Source organism: Protopterus annectens, chromosome 4.part0 (assembly GCF_019279795.1).
Source record: "Protopterus annectens isolate FY-2018-M chromosome 4.part0, PAN1.0, whole genome shotgun sequence".
Classification (NCBI taxonomy): Eukaryota; Metazoa; Chordata; order Ceratodontiformes; family Protopteridae; genus Protopterus; species Protopterus annectens.
This window is the reverse complement of record NC_056733.1, coordinates 1,926,083,004-1,926,101,233: the sequence shown is the minus strand read 5'-3', so window position 1 is coordinate 1,926,101,233 and position 18,230 is coordinate 1,926,083,004. Positions and strand designations below refer to the sequence as shown.

General features: G+C 38.7%; 1 protein-coding gene across 2 annotated transcripts in view; it reads right to left on the bottom strand.

The window, feature by feature from the left end:
• The window catches only part of LOC122800073 (gamma-aminobutyric acid receptor subunit gamma-2), an 854,805-nt gene that overhangs the window by 322,182 nt on the left and 514,393 nt on the right, over positions 1-18,230 (bottom strand). For both annotated transcript variants that reach the window (XM_044069578.1, XM_044069579.1), the window contains exons 5-6: positions 13,629-13,711; positions 13,044-13,181 (exon numbers count right to left, since the gene is read on the bottom strand). In XM_044069578.1, the coding sequence (XP_043925513.1) occupies positions 13,044-13,181; positions 13,629-13,711 (221 nt within the window). The remainder of the gene's footprint in view (positions 1-13,043; positions 13,182-13,628; positions 13,712-18,230) is intronic.

Genomic DNA, 18,230 nt, shown 5'->3' with positions numbered 1-18,230 from the left:
GTAAAGCCTTTGGGAGTTTGTGTCTTTAGAGATCCTGAGGTTCAGAAAACAAACCTGGTCTTTGCAGTAGCGACAGGTGAATTTTAAAGAACTTGTGGTGCCGTTAATGTAATTGAAAAATGTTGGAGCTCCTGCTAATTCCCATTCCATACAATCAGGATGTCATCAATATAGCGGTGGTAACAGGCCATTTTCTGGAAGTAAGATGAGCTAAAGATCGAGTCTCTTTCCCATTTTCCCAGGGCCGTATTCGTTAAATTGAGAGCCATATCTGCTCCCATGACAATGCCATGTTTCTGCCTGTAGCATGTCCTGTTAAAGCTGAAGTAGTTGTTTTCAAGGACAACTTGAGAAATTTGCTTATGTACTATTTGTACTATTTAACATTGAAGTTCAGCCTCAAAAATGTTTTACAAAGCTGTGTTTTTTTCTCTATCATCATGCAGACACCAGATTAACACCTCTTTTTGTCTGTCCCTGTTACTCAGTCCTTTCAATTCTAGATTACTATCACTCTGTCCAATAACATTTGTTACTGCCACATCCACTGATGAATGCATAATTAATTTAAGCTGCTACCAAATGTACTGTCACTCTGATCAATAGACTTCATTACTGCTACATCCTCTGTTGAATGCATAATTAGTTTAAGCCTCTAGTGAAGGTATTTAAACCAGGTTCTCACACTGCTGTACTCTGATCAACAGCAATCATCTGTCAAGGAGTATTTGTTTCTCAGTAAAGCTACTTCAAACCAGAATAAGGGAGTCTCCATTGTCATTTCATGTCAAATTGAGTTACTACAGCAATCAAGGCAAGACTAAGATTGGAATCCTTTACTTGTAGCTGTTTGGTAGTACTTTTATCTGGAATCTCTACAATTTTTCTTTTTGCATTTGTTTTCTCCCCATACTGGCTGCTTCCCAGCACCTGCAAGGGCTTCTTTATTGGATAAGACTCCCAGGCTAGCCTCAGCCTAACAGGGCCAGTTCTTCATGATAGTACAAGTGTTTCTTTTGTGACTTCCATATCAAAGATGCAGTATTATGGCTGATAATTAAGTGGAGATCTGAGAATAACAAGATTTGAGGATCTCAACACTTACCCTGCATGCTCAACAGTCACTGGATGAAGACAGGAATGTGTAAATAGATTCAGATACACTGAATGATTCAGACTCTCATTAGCTCATACTGGTGTAGAAAGTAGTCCTTAGTAATGAGGTGTTTGCATAGTATCAGATAGTGTTAAGTACACTCCACCCCGTGAGACAACATACTGAATGTAGCTTTGTTTTATATTCAAAGTAGCTTTGCAACATGGTGGAGGTCCTCCACAATGCTGCTTTAATTATTCCAGAGACTGGGACATATTGGATCCTCGAGTCTTACCAAACACCCTCTAGAATTTCCTTTTAGCACCTGTTCATTTATGTGTTCATTTTCTGTTTAGTTTCCCTTGTCATCTTATCCTAGGTATTATTTGTCCAGCCACATCTGCCATACTTACATAACCTTGCTTTTTCATTCCTTTACCCTTGCTGTGCACCTGAGCTACTACTATTTACATAATATTGTTGTTTTTTCCTTCTGCATATTTCTTTTCAGTCTGTAAATTCCTTTTAGCATATGCCCGAATCCAGTCTTCGGTCCATTGTACTCCTTCTGTTCATAGGTTCATAGGTTTCAGGCCATTACTAGGCTATCTGCCTAAGGCATTTATAAGCCTATATCGTTTAAGGTTTAAATTAAGCTTGCTAGTGGTTTTTTTTGTTTTGTTTTTTTTGGAGGTGGAGCATGTCCATTAATTGGTAATTGGTTTATGCCTTGTATCATCAGTCACATGGCACACAGCAGCAGACAGTATCTGAATAGAGCTGGAGTTTCTTCCAATCTGGGCAGCATATGACAGATTGGAGTCCTTATCCTTTTTATGAGGAACTTTTTTGGGGTCTCCAATTGCTGCATATTGGGTGAATCATCGAGATAATGGGGCATGGTGCATCGTCATTGGGGTCTGATAAGTGAAGAGTACAGAACAACAAACCTCACCTAGATCTGGATGTGAATCCTTCATGATCAGGTGGGCAATGTAGAAAGGTCTTTCTAACCACTTTAGGGACACCACTACTTGTGACGGGTTCTGTCCTCTGACACAGCGCCAGCATCTTGTGACCTGTGGGTTTGTTTAAAATGTTTGCAAGTCCCTATATCTCTTTGTTATGAGCTCCATTCTCTCCTCCTCCAGGCTTTTGCAGACTACTTGTTAAGCTTATGGGGAGGCGCCTTTGTGGTGGGACCACAGTTGCCGTCGCCACTCCTTAGGCCGCGTATATCCCTGGTAGTGGGCTGAGAAACAGCAGCTGCCTTATGCGGGTTTAATTCCTCATTAGTGAGTGTTTATGATCAGATCTCATCAAACATGATCAGATACCGTGTGGGAGCATTTGTCCCCATGTCCCCATGTTTGTGACAATGATATAGTATATTTCTCCTCTGGGAACAGTGACTAGCTGTTCCATGGCATTGGCAATTTATGAACTCCAGGAACCATTGGGCTAGAAAGTTGGGGGCTTGAGTAATGTTCCCAGTCCTTGAACCAGGTTTCAGTTACAGCACAGACATCGATGTTCGCAGCGTGGCTTGTCAAGCCCAGGCAGACAGACAGAGACGAACCTTTGAATGATGACAGACATTAAGCCAATGTTAAAAGCTGATCATCTGTTCTCTCTATATGGCATCATTCTTAGTGAAGGGAAGAATACTGCTCAGAGTTTGGGTCCATACCTGCCTGGGCTACATAAGTCCTGAGAGAGCTCAGCCTCCCAGTTTGGCCTATATAGCAGCCTCATCTATATTTGTTGTGTTATGTGGGAGGAGGAGGAGGAGTTGTCACTGGAGAGGGCAGTTATAACATTGCCTCATTCTAAGATTACCAGCTGGACCGGAGAGAGGAGAGATTGACATTTGACTGGACATAAGCTAGAATATTGGGAAAATCCTTATGAAAAACAAGGGCCAGTGGGGAGTGGGGTGTAGTGCTTTTAATTAGGTGGAATTAGCTTCCAGGGAAATAACAAGCAAACAAACAACAAGCATATAAACATACATAGTTATTGTACAAACTGTTTCAAAACTTTTTTTTTTTTGTCATTTACTACCGACTATTATCTTGCTAATTCTCTAATAACCCCCTAATTTAAAGGATTTTTGGGTATGGTCACACTATTTAGTTTAAGATACATGATTCAGATAATAACTTGATTTTCACATAACACTGCACTAATAGTATATTCTAGAGTTAACATGTATAATGATTACCGAGCTTAACTTTTTAAATAGGTTCATAGGTTCATAGGTTGATACTAGGCTATCAGCCCTAGGGCCTATACAAGCCTAGCCATAACAATTCCCTGGCTATTTCTTCCCACATTATTTACTTTCCTGGACCCCTGTCTAGCAGGGCGACTGACGTGATCCCTGGAGTGAATTTCCTTTCTCCCATCCAATCGTCAAGGTTCCTCTTGAAGAGGTCCAAAGAGGCACTCTGCTTGACATGTATGGGCAATCTATTCCAGAGTCTGGGGAGTCTCTGGGTCAGGAACCTATCCCTCCAGCATGTTTTGTTTATTGTGATGACAAGGTTTAGATCCCTGGAGCGTGTAGCTCTGAGGGATTGGGATTTCTTTAACTGTAGCATGTCCAACAGCTCTGGGTTTGACATGGCCTTGTATGTTAAGCAGAGATCGCCTCTGAGTAGATGATATGCGACAGAGTATAGCTGGAGTTTTTAAAGGCGGTCAGCGTAGGGCATCTGCTTTAGGCCTGTGATTCTTTTAGTGAGGTATTTCTGAGGCCTTTCCAGTTGTTGCAGATGTCTTGAGAGGTACATACCAAATGGGGCGTTGTATTCTATAATGGGTCTAATGAGGGATGAGTACAGTGGGACAATGACCTCCTTTTTCTGGATGAAAAGCCCTTCGTGATGAAGTGTGCCACATAGAAGGATTTCCTGACTGTTGTGGCGATGTGGTTATCGAAGGTGAGACCACTGTCCACCTGTGTCCCTAAGTCTCTTATCACACTTTCTGTGTTTAGTGTACTGCCACCTATATGGTAATTCATGGATACATGTTTTTCCCAAAGGGGATAACAATACATTTCTTGGCATTGACCTTGAGCCCATGGCTCTGGCACCAAGCATCTGTTTCTGTAAGGCCCTTTTGTAGAGTATCCACATAATTTGGGGATTCAATAATGGCTCCCAGTTTGCAGTCATCTGCAAACTTTGTTAGCCAGAGTCCCTTAGTGTTGACCTGTACTTCAGAGAAGTAGATGCCAAACAAGAGCGCCCCAGGACTGAACCCTGAGGTACTCCACTTGTCACTTGTCTGGAGCTGGATTTGGAGTCGGCTACTTTTACAGTGTGGGTTCTATCAGTAAGCCATTTAGCAACCCATTGGGTGACATAGGGATTAATGCCCAACTTACTAAGTTTATCTATGATTCCAGAGTAGGGGATGGTGTCAAAGGCCTTGGCAAGGTCTAGATAGGCTGTGTGGACCACCTTACCCTTGTCCATGGCTCTGGAGACTGATTCAAAGAAGTCAATCAGGTTCAGGAGACAAGATCGGCCCTTCACAAACCCAAACTGGGTGGGGTCCAGTGTTTGAAGGTTGCCAATGTCTTTGTTTATAAGTTCCATGATAATACGCTCCATGGCCTTGCAGATAAGGCTTGTCAGACTGATGGGACGGTAGTTTCCGGGATCCAAGGTGGATCCCCCCTTGTGGATTGGGATAACTGTAGCTCTGCGCCACTCAGTGGGCACGAAACCTGAGGTGAGGCTATGATTAAACATGACACTTAGGTGAGGTGCCAGTTCATATTGTAGTTCATGTAATACACAGCCCGGGATGTCATCTGGTCCCATGGATGCTGTATTCTTGGCTTTAGAGAGTGCGTTTTGTACCTGTGTGGCCGTTATTACTGGAATTTGGCAATCTTCTGGTATTGAGATGGGCCATTTAGGGGGTGAGAGGGGGGTGAAGTTGGCACTGAATCGATCTGCCAGGATATTGGCAATATCCTTTGGATCAGTATATTTAATGCCATTCTGTTTTAGCTCAGAGCAGATCTGAGCATTGCCATTTAGATTCTTGACATAGTTATAGAATGCTTTGTGGTTGTCTTTGGAATCTTTGGCAATTTTATTTTCGTAACTAGCTTTGGAGGATTTTATGAGGCATCTCAGTTTCTTACTGAGGCTAGTAAATTGTTTAAATACTACAAACATCCTCACTGTTCCTAAAGAGAGACAACTTGGCTTCATTGGAAATACTGACTTTCAATTTTTGCACGGCACTATTGTAACAGCTTTGCTGAAAATAAAACCTCTCATATTTTTTTCAAATGTTTATTTCCTGACCACGACTTAAACTGAGCAGACAGACGATCTACGCCTTGCTGCAGATAATAATATTACAAGAATGGTGAAGCATTTTAATTCATTTCCTGGATTTCTGTCATAATGCATGTTTGTTATTCTGCTGAATCCTATGATTCTGACAGTGCAGCCAACATTGCAGAAAAAATATGCTCTTCATACTGGCAGTCACAGTGCATGTAAAACATTTTAATTACGAAGTGGAAACCAGCCATCTCAAAACAATCTAATTCAAAAAGAAGAATGACTGAATAGCTTTTGAATTTGAAAATACTAGCTTTGACATATATATGTAAGGACTGTCTGCAACATATATTCAGCGCAACAGCCCTTGGTTTAATATTCAATGCTTCTTGGTGTCAAGCACTCCATATCTTAGAACTCTTGTCACAAAATACAGATTTTCAAGGTAATCAAGCAGCATGCTTTATGGAGTATGTTTTTGATGTATCAGTGTATATAGCATAAAGTGGCATACCAGTACATGTGTGGAAAGCAGAACCAAAAGACTGTCATGTGATCGCAACTTAGTAAATGGTAAGGTGTCTGTTTGCTATGGGAAGGACTCAAGTGGTGACAACTTTGCAGTTTTAATCTGCAACATATGCTTAAAATATCAAGCATGCATATCTGTTCTCCAAAGAATTGCTGACAATAATAATCTTTGACTGGGGTCATTGCGGCAGCAGGAACACAACTGAGGTGAACAATGCATACTTTACGAAAACAGAAAATGATGATGGATGAGTTTGCAAGGTTGGAAGAGTAACAGATGAGCTGAAAGATGACCATAAAGACTTAGATATGGTGACATGCAGCTTGATTGAGACTGGCATTCTGCCATAACTCTCCATGTATATCAGAAGATCAACATTTGTATTCTGAGCATCTGTTAAATACAAGACACACATGACAGCTCAGATATGCACTGAAGCTTAGCCTCCACAGGCAAACCTCTTCCTTGCTAATAATCTCAGCTTGTTATTCAGAATAGTCATGTTGAAGGGTATCATCAATGCCTGTCACTGTTGAGATCTGCTGTTCTTACTTAAAGATTAACTGTTTTTTGAATAAAGAGTAAGGAAACTAAAAACGTCAGCTTTATGCCAGGACATTGACGAAAACAAAGTAAAAAAAAAACATAGATTTTCTGTGATTCTCTGCTTAAGCAAATTAACAGGCTCGTTTTAATTAAGTTAGAGAAGGACTGAACCATTTACTCAATCTCAACAAACTTTAAAACTTAAAGATTCCAAGTATTACTATGATTTCAAATTCCAGACTTAAATTATCTATTATTCTTCTGCAGAAGATCTAGATAAAAGGTTGCCATTCTCAGACCTGTCACATGCAGCAATAATTAATACTTTTTTGTTTGTTTCTTTGTATTATTCTTAATACTATATTACTTTAAGTTTACTTCATAATCAGAAAAAATACTCCTCTCTTTCCCTGTCACCCTTTCTTCATCTTTGCCAATCCCTTTTGAATGCATCTGTGGATTCCTTTCACAATATTAGTTGTTTTAGTTTGTGCCATGGGCCCACATATATCTCAGTTAAAACATATTCTTGGAGATCCAGAGAGAAGTTCACCGCACCCTTATAATTTTTACTTGTGCCACTTCCTATTCCCTGATCTTTCATTTTAAGACAGGGCCTTCTCACCTCCCTTTTCAAATTCTCTCCTAACTTTTGTATGATGTATATTTTACCTTAATTATTGGTGGGTGTGGCTATCCTGTGTAGCCATATTGGCATACTCTTTTTTCGCTTTCTGCATCCTTGTCATACCCTTGCCATAATCAGGATAGCTTTGTCTTTCACCCATTCCCATATTGTTTACTCTCTTGGTTTTGCCCTATCACCTTACTCCTTTCTGATTCTCCTCCTTCCAGCTCAGCATAACCCACCCCTCTAAAATCCTACTCCATCATACTTGTATTTCTATCCTCCCTCCCTCCCTCTAAACTACATATTGATTAGATTACTGTTGGTTAACATTGTCACCTGGGTATTCATGACAATGCATGAACAATTATATCATTTTTGGAATACTCATGTGCCAACTGACTGAGCACTTCTTAGTTTAAGGCCTAACGTACTCCATCCCCCTTTATCCATCCTGGAGTTCAGAGTCACCCACTCCATTCCTATCAAATACAGATTCATGCAATGGTATTGCTTGTCAGCTTCTTTCTACTGTATTACATTAGTCTCTCTCTCTCTCTCTCTCTCTGCCATTCTTTTATCTCTTGTCTTTGATGTGTTTGATGTATATCTAACAAAAATGCTTCTCCTGTGTAATTCTGTATAAACTACATTAATGCATGGTTTTACACAGAACATGGGATCTGCTGATACACCTATATGGGCCTAAAGTCAACCCCACACCTTTCTGATTTAATACTACAACAGCCTTCTGTCATGTATCAAGGAAACATTCATATACTGCAATTATATTCACCATGATGAATAATAGCTCCATCTCCAATATGACCCTAAACTAGATAAAGCAGGTAATTTATCTACATGAATAGATGAATGATAGGAAGGAGTTTCCACCCCAGAATAAGTTTGGAGACACTAGGGAAAATGAAAATTTTGGAAATTTGCAGGCTCAGATGAAGTTACAGCAGATATGATCTGTAACGGGGAAATGGCTTCTGAGAGCACTCATTGTGCATGTAGAGACATAAGTATCCTAGATGATTGAAGAATAAACATTCTGTTGCTAGTCTACAAGAACAAAGGGGATATTTGCAACTGCATGAAAGTGTTTGAGAAGGTAACTGATAAGTAAGGTGGGAGATGAGCATTTCAGATTTAGATCAAGGTGCAGTACAACAGGCCAGATATTTGGACTGAGACAGATAGTGAAGGATTAGCTGGAGATGAGGAAAGAGTCCAACTGTGCCAGTAGGAAACTTTTCTGAAGTGCAGTTTGAGGGCAGTAGCCCATTTTGTCCCACCCAGCTACTGTACCAATTTGAGCAGTCCTGCAATGATGCAAAGTCTTGAAAACATTGGTAGAATTAATACAAGCTCTGTACAAGGATCAGTGACACAAGTTGAACCATTTTCTAGATATATAGACGGGTTCCAAATGGGAGTGGATGTGCAACAGGGTTCAGATTTCACCCCCACTCCTGTTCATGCTAGTGATGGACTACAAGAGAAAACAAGATGGAGGACATTGCTCAGCACATGTACTTTGTGCAGATAAAGTGAAACTACTCTGAACACTAACATCAGCAGACAATACAAGACTAAAATGCAAAACTAAAGGCACATGGAATGAAGGTGAGTACAGACAGGACAGCAGTCATGGCAGTAAATGGGGAAATTAGAAGCTAAAAGTTGAGAAAGAAGAGAAGATAGAACAGATTAACAGTTTCAGATGCATTAGAGTTGTGGCTAAGGAGAAAGAAAATTTGAATGAGGAAAATAAGCTATAATAAAATGTCTTGTAGGCAACGGGTCTATATTAGATCGGACACTTAAAAAAATGAACGGTAATTAATCGAACCTATGTAAGCGATAGCTTGCAATGTCGTACTGTCAGAACAGTGATTTTTTTTCCTTTGGAAAAAAATGGATGTTCCAACAAAAAAATAAATAAAACACTTGAAACATTACATTAAGTGAGGGGTTAAGCCCCCCCCACCCCACCCCCAATATGGGGGGCTAAGCTCCCCACACCGCCCTACTTAAATATACCAACTCTGAGACCACACTACAGTGACAAAAATGGCAAAGTAATGAAGCGGCCAAGCAAATTCTTTCCCAGGGAAAGAATTTGCTTAAAAGCAGCTTTGATATTTTGCTGTTTCAGTCTTTTAAGTTCGACCAAGACGCATTTGAAAGAATGCGTCTTCGGTCTTCTAATAGGAATTCATAGGTAACTTGCACATGCTCTTGGGGGATTTTTTGACAGAGGAGTGCCACAGGAGTGGAACAGTATAATAATAGTGGTTTGACTAGAGCTTCTGTATGGTGCAGGAACCAGAGCAGTAAAGGCAAGTTAGCTCCTTGGGTATCAGAAATACTGTAAAATTTGATAATGCTGTACTGTACCATAATTAGCTGGAAACACTGTATACAATGAGACTGAGAAACGAAAGTCTTAATTATCCAAACTTGTTCTAAAAAGATGTCAGTCTCTCCCTTATGGACCAAGTCTTGTGTATTCAAAATGAATACTGTCTTTATTAACAGTACTGATAAACAATTTAAATTGCCGCACATCATTCTAATTGTCCTGAACAACGTAAACTGCTGACATAGTCTCTAGACGACCTGTTTTCTGTACTCAGGCTCGAGTGTTTGTCATCTTCTCTGAAGTAACAGGTCGAACGAACTTACTAACCTTAATTGCCTTGCTTATCCTGAACACCACATACTACATTCCTTTAGTCTCATTATTTACATTTTTTTAAACCTTGGTCTCAGGCTTTGTATGTGCTTCATTAAAGAACATTCTGTAGCTGATCTTTTCCTTGAGAAAAGAACATTCTTTCTGCATATTTTATGCTTAACTTTCCTTTTTAATAAACTGTCTCTTTATGCTTGGCCAGCAAAGTTATTTTCCTTTCTGCTTAACTGTCTTTTATGAATAAATGAAACACAATTTATTTTATCCTTTAGCCTGTCTGTCTAACAACTATTTAAAAATGGAAATCCCTAATCTAACAGTTGCCCCTGAGATCCCTGATGAAAGTCTACTGGAACCTACTTCTGTAGTTACTTTACATTTATATTGCTAACTACTATATTTAGCTTTATGCTACCTGACTTATAATCTAAAAAAAAATATATATATATATATATATATATATATATATATATATATATATATATATATATATATATTTGGTAAACCTGCAATTTTAATTTTGACCACTAGGTGTTACTTGAGCATTTATGGCCTGTTTGGATTGAAATCTCTTAACTTTATGATTTGATTTTAACCCCCTTTTTCAAGAGGAAGAGGTCTTGAAAAATGTATTTGTATTCTGTACCATGCTTTTTCTGAAACTGGCACTCTCTACAACTGAGGTTTTATATGATAGGCCAAATTTTCAGAAAACCTACATAACTTAGTAGCTGATGAGTGCACTTTATTAGCTGCTTAGCCAATAATTTGGGTATGTAGGGCAAAGTGCCCCTTTTTCTGTTTTATACACATACAACCTTACTCCATGGCCTGAACTGGCAACTTTGTACTGTGCCCTTTTAATAGCATTTTCTGCATGTTTTGGATCTTTGCCAGATTTGCCTCAACTGTTGAGCCTACTTGGCTCACCTATACCTTTTACGTTAATTTTCTTTTACTGCATTGGATACAGAGGAATCCCCTCCTTGGCAGTTTTTCTGCCACATATTGTATAGCCTATCAAACATGATGGCTATTTTCTGAAGACTAATTGAAATCAGAACTAAAAAGATGACTTTATAAGTGGTCTTGAAGCATAATTACCATATTTTGCGTTTACTTGTGTCTATACATTTTATTTAATGCTACTTACTTTTTTAACTTTCATGAATATTTATGAGCTATAATAGTTTACTAAGACCTATACTTTCTGCATTTTAAGTATATACCTTTACATTGTCTGTTAGTCTCCTTAATTTCTGACTAATGTAAAGTGCACTGTAATCTACTGTAAATGTGCACTGTACTCTGATCTCATCATAACTAATTTACAAGTCTCTGAGTAGCCATTTACTAAGACAAGAGCAGATAAGAACTTTTTCTGCTGCAGTTAATAGTTGTGCCATGTGTCATGTTAGCACAGCTACCCCTATTTTCACTCTCCAACACACACTCTTTCCTGTTCCTAAGTTAACAGAACATACCAGATGTCTCCTTTTACATTTTCACTGCCCTCATAAATCATGGATTATTGCACTCAGTCTTTAAAGACAGATATTAAAGTTTCAGGTTTCATATCTTTCAGTAAATGCATGCTAATGCAAAAGCTGTTGTTTTAGTGACTTTCTAGGCTAATAAGATGAATAACTCAAATTTGTATATCTTTGTCCCACCATAAATTTTGGCTTTGTCTAGATTTCTAGCAAAGTGAGGTTGAAAAGTTTGCTGATATATGCCCTGTTCCTCTCCCTTATAACTCACAAATTGTTACAGGCTTTGGATAATGCCTGATATGCTCATTATATAGGAAAAAACACTGCTATACTAAACTAGCTGTACTCACTCAGTTAACATTGTGGGTTAAGGTTGCTCTTTCCTCTGTCAAGGGTGCAGAATTCTAAACATGTATAATATTTTACAGCTTCAGTTTTCCCCTGACAAGTCCCTGAATAGTCCCTTTCTTTTGTATTTATTTCTTTATTTATTTTTGTACACTGCATGATGACTATCAGATTGTCCCACCACTGCACCCAGCTGACCAGATTCTTCCTCCTGTGGTGGTGAGAGACAGACCTACTCAACCCAGATCAGGGAAAGGCCTTGCAGCCCATTTTCTCCTTGTTCAGAGAGACAACTTTATTAAGTAATTCTCTCTGCAGGAGATGAGAATTAAGTCTCAGTGGCCACGCAATCCTATGTCCGTGCAAGCCCCCATCTGCCAATACCTAACTTGGTCTTGCAGTGGCATGCTGTTCTCTTAAATGCAGGTGCACTATGAAGGTCCCTTGCATGCTAACATAAATATGTGATGCCTCACTGACTTATGTGCAGCATATAGCCACAACAAAGGAATGGATGCTCCTATAAGCTGTCAGAAGTCCTGTTGTATTCAGCAGTGAGGCAGATTCCACCACTGCCTCCCACTAAGAAAAAGTGAATTAGCTCTGTCCCACATTCTCACCCTCCCTGACCAGGTGCTGCTTAAATGATCAGGGGTTCATTGGGCATGGTCAAGGCTTTATTCCATTTCATGACAAGGCTTGGACTATGTACTTAGTGCATTTGAAAATGCCCTTATGGTTACTGTGACTAGTAAATATATGCTTTTACAAAGTCTGGATCATACAGACCAACCCCCTCCTTCACTTCTTTGTTCTACCACCTGAGCACTAGATTCCTTCCTTCTGTCCTTGTTCTTCAAAAGCCTATCTTTATTATTTAATCTCTGCACATTCTAACCTTTTGTTCATCACTGTCTCTGTATCCCTCTCTTTTTGGTTCATAATCTGTTTCACTGTCATACCTAGCAGTGCAAAACTTTCTTCAATTAGGGTATCCTTGCCTTAACAGTGAATAATACACAAAAACATATGCCTGTTATTTAAAATCTATAACCTTAATAGAGAAGGAGGATTTTATACACATTCTGAGTTATATAATGTGATAGATCTGTTCTATACATGGAGCTCAGTCTTAGCTTTTCTCACAATGTATACTCTGGTGTACATAAAATGTAATTCATTTTTTGCATACACAAGGGTACACACCTTTCTTATTACTTAGCCATTAGCAGTTCATAACACAGCACAGCCAATTTAGAATACAAATGTAATAATGTTTCAGGTATTTGCAATTTTCTATTACATATTACTACCTCAGACTATTGTAAACATAGACCAAGATTTGTACTTTTTTTCTGTTTCTACTGAGTAGGATTATCTTACCTGAAGTTGTCTTCACAGTTTCTGTCATATTCCTGTGTCCAAGGAAATAAAACTGGTAGAGCCTCCAGTTCCTAATATCTCCTATATTAACAGACTTGGCTTTCCACTGGTAAAGAATTTCTTCCTTTGGATATCCATCTTAAATAAAATAATGCCAATAAAATATCTGTCATTGGCTTATATTTTCAGAAAGCTATAGTTCAGGAAGGGTAATGTATACAAAGTATAAGTAAATAACATTTTGTAAATGTATGTGAATATCAAATATAACTATTAGCAAAAATATATTTGAATGCATTTTTAAAGTATGTATGATATGTCACATTGTAAGAATTTACATGTTTTATATAGTTCTGGCTTTCTTTCTCAATAGGGCATAGGGTAATCTAAATATCTATATAACATATTTAGCAAAATAAAGGAAGTGAATGAATATAGACTATAAATAAGATACATTATTGTTTATACAATGTAAATACAGTTTTCAACCTTAAATACTACACTAACACCTGGCAATAGTGATCAGAATGAAACATTTAATTAGGGCATATTTATAGTTTATATATAGGATGAAAGGTTACTTACAGCTTGAAAATTCCAGAGGACAGGAATGTTCATCCATTGGGAAGTTATGTAATTGCAGCTGGCATTCTGCCTCAATAGTTAATCTTTGGAAATAAAAGCACAAGAATGATAAATGTGTACTTTGAATGACTGCAATTTTTCCAGTATATAATAATCACATTCTCTGTGTTATGTCTAAGCAAATGCATTACCAGTCAATTAAGTGAAGAAGACTAAAGTGCTTGTTCACACTCATATGCCATAGGAAAGTCACATATATAACATGCCAAGGGAACATGGTCACTCAGTATGCTTTCTACGATTAACTAATATCAGCTTGCAAGCTATAAACCATTAATGAGATCAGACTTTAACTTATAAAGGGCACATATTATTTACAGAAATTACAGTTGCAAGATCTAAAGGACAAATGACAAAACTGAAGCACTGCTTTTTTCCAGAAACAACAGCACTAACAACATCTGTACGGACTGTCTTAAGAAAAAAAAAAAAAACAGTGGGCTTTATTCTTAAAGAACTTATGATATATATGGTACATTGCACCAAACATGATTATAATTATGTGGGTGCAGTTCCAACAGAAGGTGTGCAGATCCCATATTCAAATGAATAAGTACACATTCAGCACACAACAATGTACTACATATGATTCCTTGACATTACAAGAGCACATTAAAATACTGAAAGGAAGAAGTAAAAACTGGTGGTATAGTCTGGCATTTCAACAGGATTTCTCTCACAGAAAAAAGTAAAATGTTAGCATTTTCACTTTTCGTCTTAAGTGAAATGAATGTGCTGATTCCCAAGGAGCTCAAACAATGTATTCCTTACCCAGAAGCAATGCAGTAATGAGTTGTTTGGTGTTGGACGCTCTTGTCTGACATCATTCTAACTATGTGGATACAGATATCACCAGCGCATAGGTGAAAGGAACAGGAACTGGCAGTATGTAGGATCGACATCCCACACAACTCCACATGCCCTGAACGAGTTACCCACCCCATTACAAATAAAAGTTAACTTTTCACTAGGTATTCTGGCATCTGAAACATTCGGGTATATTACTACCGGCATTACTAGAATGTCTGAGATCACTATTTCCAGAGCACTGAGCTGATTCCTGGCTCTCCTGTATTGGCCACAAACAATAGTGGAATGTCAGATGGCCATGGAATAATTTTATGAAACCAAACATTTTATCCAGTTACATAAATTCACCCACTCACATATACTTATACAGGTCTATTTTACATGAATGCCGTTTAAACAAAGTTGAATTTCCCACGACGAAGAACATGTGATGGTTGTGGGTTGGTATAATGATTAAGATATTTATCTTACACAAGCAATGTACAGGGTTCAATTCTCATCTTTGAAGGAGAACTTTGCTAGAATTAAAATGGTCTACAAGGGCAACTAGCCTAGAACTTACCTATGACTTACATTTAAGCTATGATCAACTTTTCAGAAAGTTGAATGAATTGCATAGAGATCACAGTACAGTGGGAATCAGGGAATGTCTTATTTTCCCACTGTAGAGCATCTCAGTACATATATAACTAGCAGGGAGTGTGCGTGTGTGTGTGTGTGTGTGTGTGTGTGTGTGTGTGTGTGTGTGTGTGTGTGTGTGTGTGTGTGCACGCGTGTGTGCGTGTGTGTGCGTGTGTGTGTGTGTGCGTGTGTGTGCGTGTGTGTGCGTGTGTGTGCGTGTGTGTGTGTGTGTGTGTGTGTGTGTGTGTGTGTGTATGAAACAGAGAAAGACAGAGAGAGAAAGAGAGACTCATCTTTGTGGGGAAATTTTTTTTCTGGTTCTGTAAGCAATTATGCCCAGGCAACAGCATTTTTCTTGCAGGAGTCAAATTTGACTTTGAGAGGTGAAGATAGTCATCTAGTTTCTAAAACCATGTTAGGATAAACTGCAAAGCCTTCTGAATCCCTTACATTGAGTCCAGTTAAGGGTAAGTATGCAAGGCCTTGTTCCTACAAAACACTATTACCAGAGTTAAAGAATTTATAAATATCTTGGGTGCAGTAGACAAGTCAACAGACAAGCAGATGAAATATAATTGAGCTCCTCATGTTTCAAATCTTAAATACTTAATAAGCACCTTTGTAATGGGAAGTGGTGGTAGATGCCCACCAAATTCAATGTGACCATTAAGACTAGCAGAAACAGAAGAGGCAGTTGGCCTTTAAGCATAAACCTTTTGAATTTTGATACTAACAAGAACTTGTTTAGCTCTGAAAGGTTTATAATAGGCCTCCAAGTCCTTTAATTTCCTTGTCTTAAAAAGTGTCTTTAGTAGAAAACAGAATTTTTCTCAAATTTTGAGACATTTTCTATGGTTCCATTTTTTAGTACTAAGTAACAGGAGCACCCAAAAGAACCTAATTCTTTGGAACAGGGAGAATTCCTAAAAATCTGGGTCTGTTCTTGAATTGGACTGTAGCCTTGTCTCGGAATGCTGAGGACTGACTTGTACTTGTTTACCTTCTCCCACTCCTCCGTAAAGATATCCAAGGGGCCCCCATTTTAATGAGGTTGAGGGTGGGATGGGGTTAGATTTAGGCTTGATAATATCATCTAGGATTTCTGGGAAAGTGGAGGGGACAGCTTGAGTATGTCATAGCTGTTCACTCTGCTGATCTCAGCCCTAGCAGCACCTAGGTATATCCCCCTGCGATGTCTGTCATTGATTTTCTTTAGCAAGCTTTTTCACTTTATGTTGCTTACCTTTGTCTTGATTGGAAAAGAAAGAATAGACCTTTAAGGGCTGCATTTCAGAAACTGAGAATGATAAACTACTTTAACACATGTATGCTTTTCATTTTTACTTCCAGCCTCTTAAACATTTTTTCAGCCAAGTATCCAAAGAGGAGGTCCTTATCTGGAGGTGGGGCATTGTGGAGCTCTGGATTCACACAATTCAGCAGGGAAGGTGCCCTTAGGCTGGTCTTTCTATAAATTGTTGACGTTGTGGATGTTGCCCTTGTAAATGCATCTAGTACATCATAGCCATATTTTATGGAGTGCTTTGTCCCTGGGTAGAGATGGTACTTAGGTCAAGCATTTCTTGTTATAGAAATAAGTCTTCAACTCCCTCTGCTTAGACATAAGATTATCAAGGTCAGACTCCTGAATTTAAGCATATGAGTGCAGCAGTTCATAGCACTGAAAGCCAAGAAAGCAGATGTATATGCATTTCCCAAAGTGGTAAGAATTCAACTCTCCCTGATATTGGTAATGGGGATTCTGGATGAAGCCAAAGTACATTCTGTGTTGCAATCCAGGAACACCACAGCTCAATCAACAAGAGTGTTTTTGTACAGCAATATATGGGAATCTTGGACCTTATAAAATGATCAGGCTTCTTGGGACCAGGAGTAACTGAGTCAGGCTCCAGTGATGAATTAATAAAAGCATCTTCCAGGACTTCTAGGAGCAGATAATAGCAAAAGGCTTATGCAGAGGTGGCACATAAGAATCCCCTATCTCAACTAGATCATTAAGTACTCCTCTATATCCCAGTGGAAGCCTTGCTTCACCTTGTGAAAGACTTCCACAAAACAGAGATTCTCTAGTGCAGGAATAGAGGATCAGTTGCCTTCAATCTCAGATCTGCACTAGGAGAGAGATCGTATTTTGGCATGCATAGGCCAGTTCATTCTCCTCTGAATCTGGTATTACAACAGATCCCTCAACTGGGTAGGATCTGTCCTCCTCTGCTTTAAATGTAGCCAATACAGTTCTGATATTTGCAGTGCTGGCTCTTGGATTTCAAAACGTTCAAGAAAACCTTGGCAAATTAGAAATTATCTTTGGATCAATCCTGAGTTGTGGGTTGGTCAAGATGCCACTTTGCCTAAGCTGAAGTAAGTTAGAACATGCCAGTTTGGGCTATGGTGCATTATGCATTGGTTGAAAAGTGTGGCTCATCCTATGGGGTCTTGTGTTTCCAGCAAATATCCAACAAGCCAATTCATTCAACAGGAACCTTGTGTTAAATGAACAGTGGAGTAGTACTGTGCTCCCCTTTGCACAAATTAAGTGAAGGAGCCCTAATAGAGGCCTCTGAGCTGTCCAGTGGCATAGTAGCTTTGTTTGAAGATGACAAGCCTATTTCTGATGGAATGGCAACCTTCAAAGGTTTCGCAGCACAAGCCTTGGCCAAAATCAGCTTTGAAAATGAGTGCTGTAAATGGTCCTAACAGAAATCAGTGTTACTGGACTTGGGGAAACCCTTGAACTTATTAATTTATTTATTTAGCATTTGTTTGCCAGGATAGTTCGACTGGACAGCAAGTGTGTGTCTTCAGTGAAGTCCTGGGGAGAAAAACTCCATAAGATTACAGAGAGAAGAAATATTTACAAAAGAGACATTACAGAGTAGTAGCATACAGATGTAGACTTTACAGCAGTTAGTATACAATAAGAGGATATTACCACTTTTGCTTAAAAATAAAAGTGTACAAAATATACAATGAAAGCAGATAAGAACCTGGTAGAGCATTGCAAGATATTTCACAACATTCAAGCAATTATACATATAAGAGTATATGTATATATATATATATATATATATATATATATATATATATATA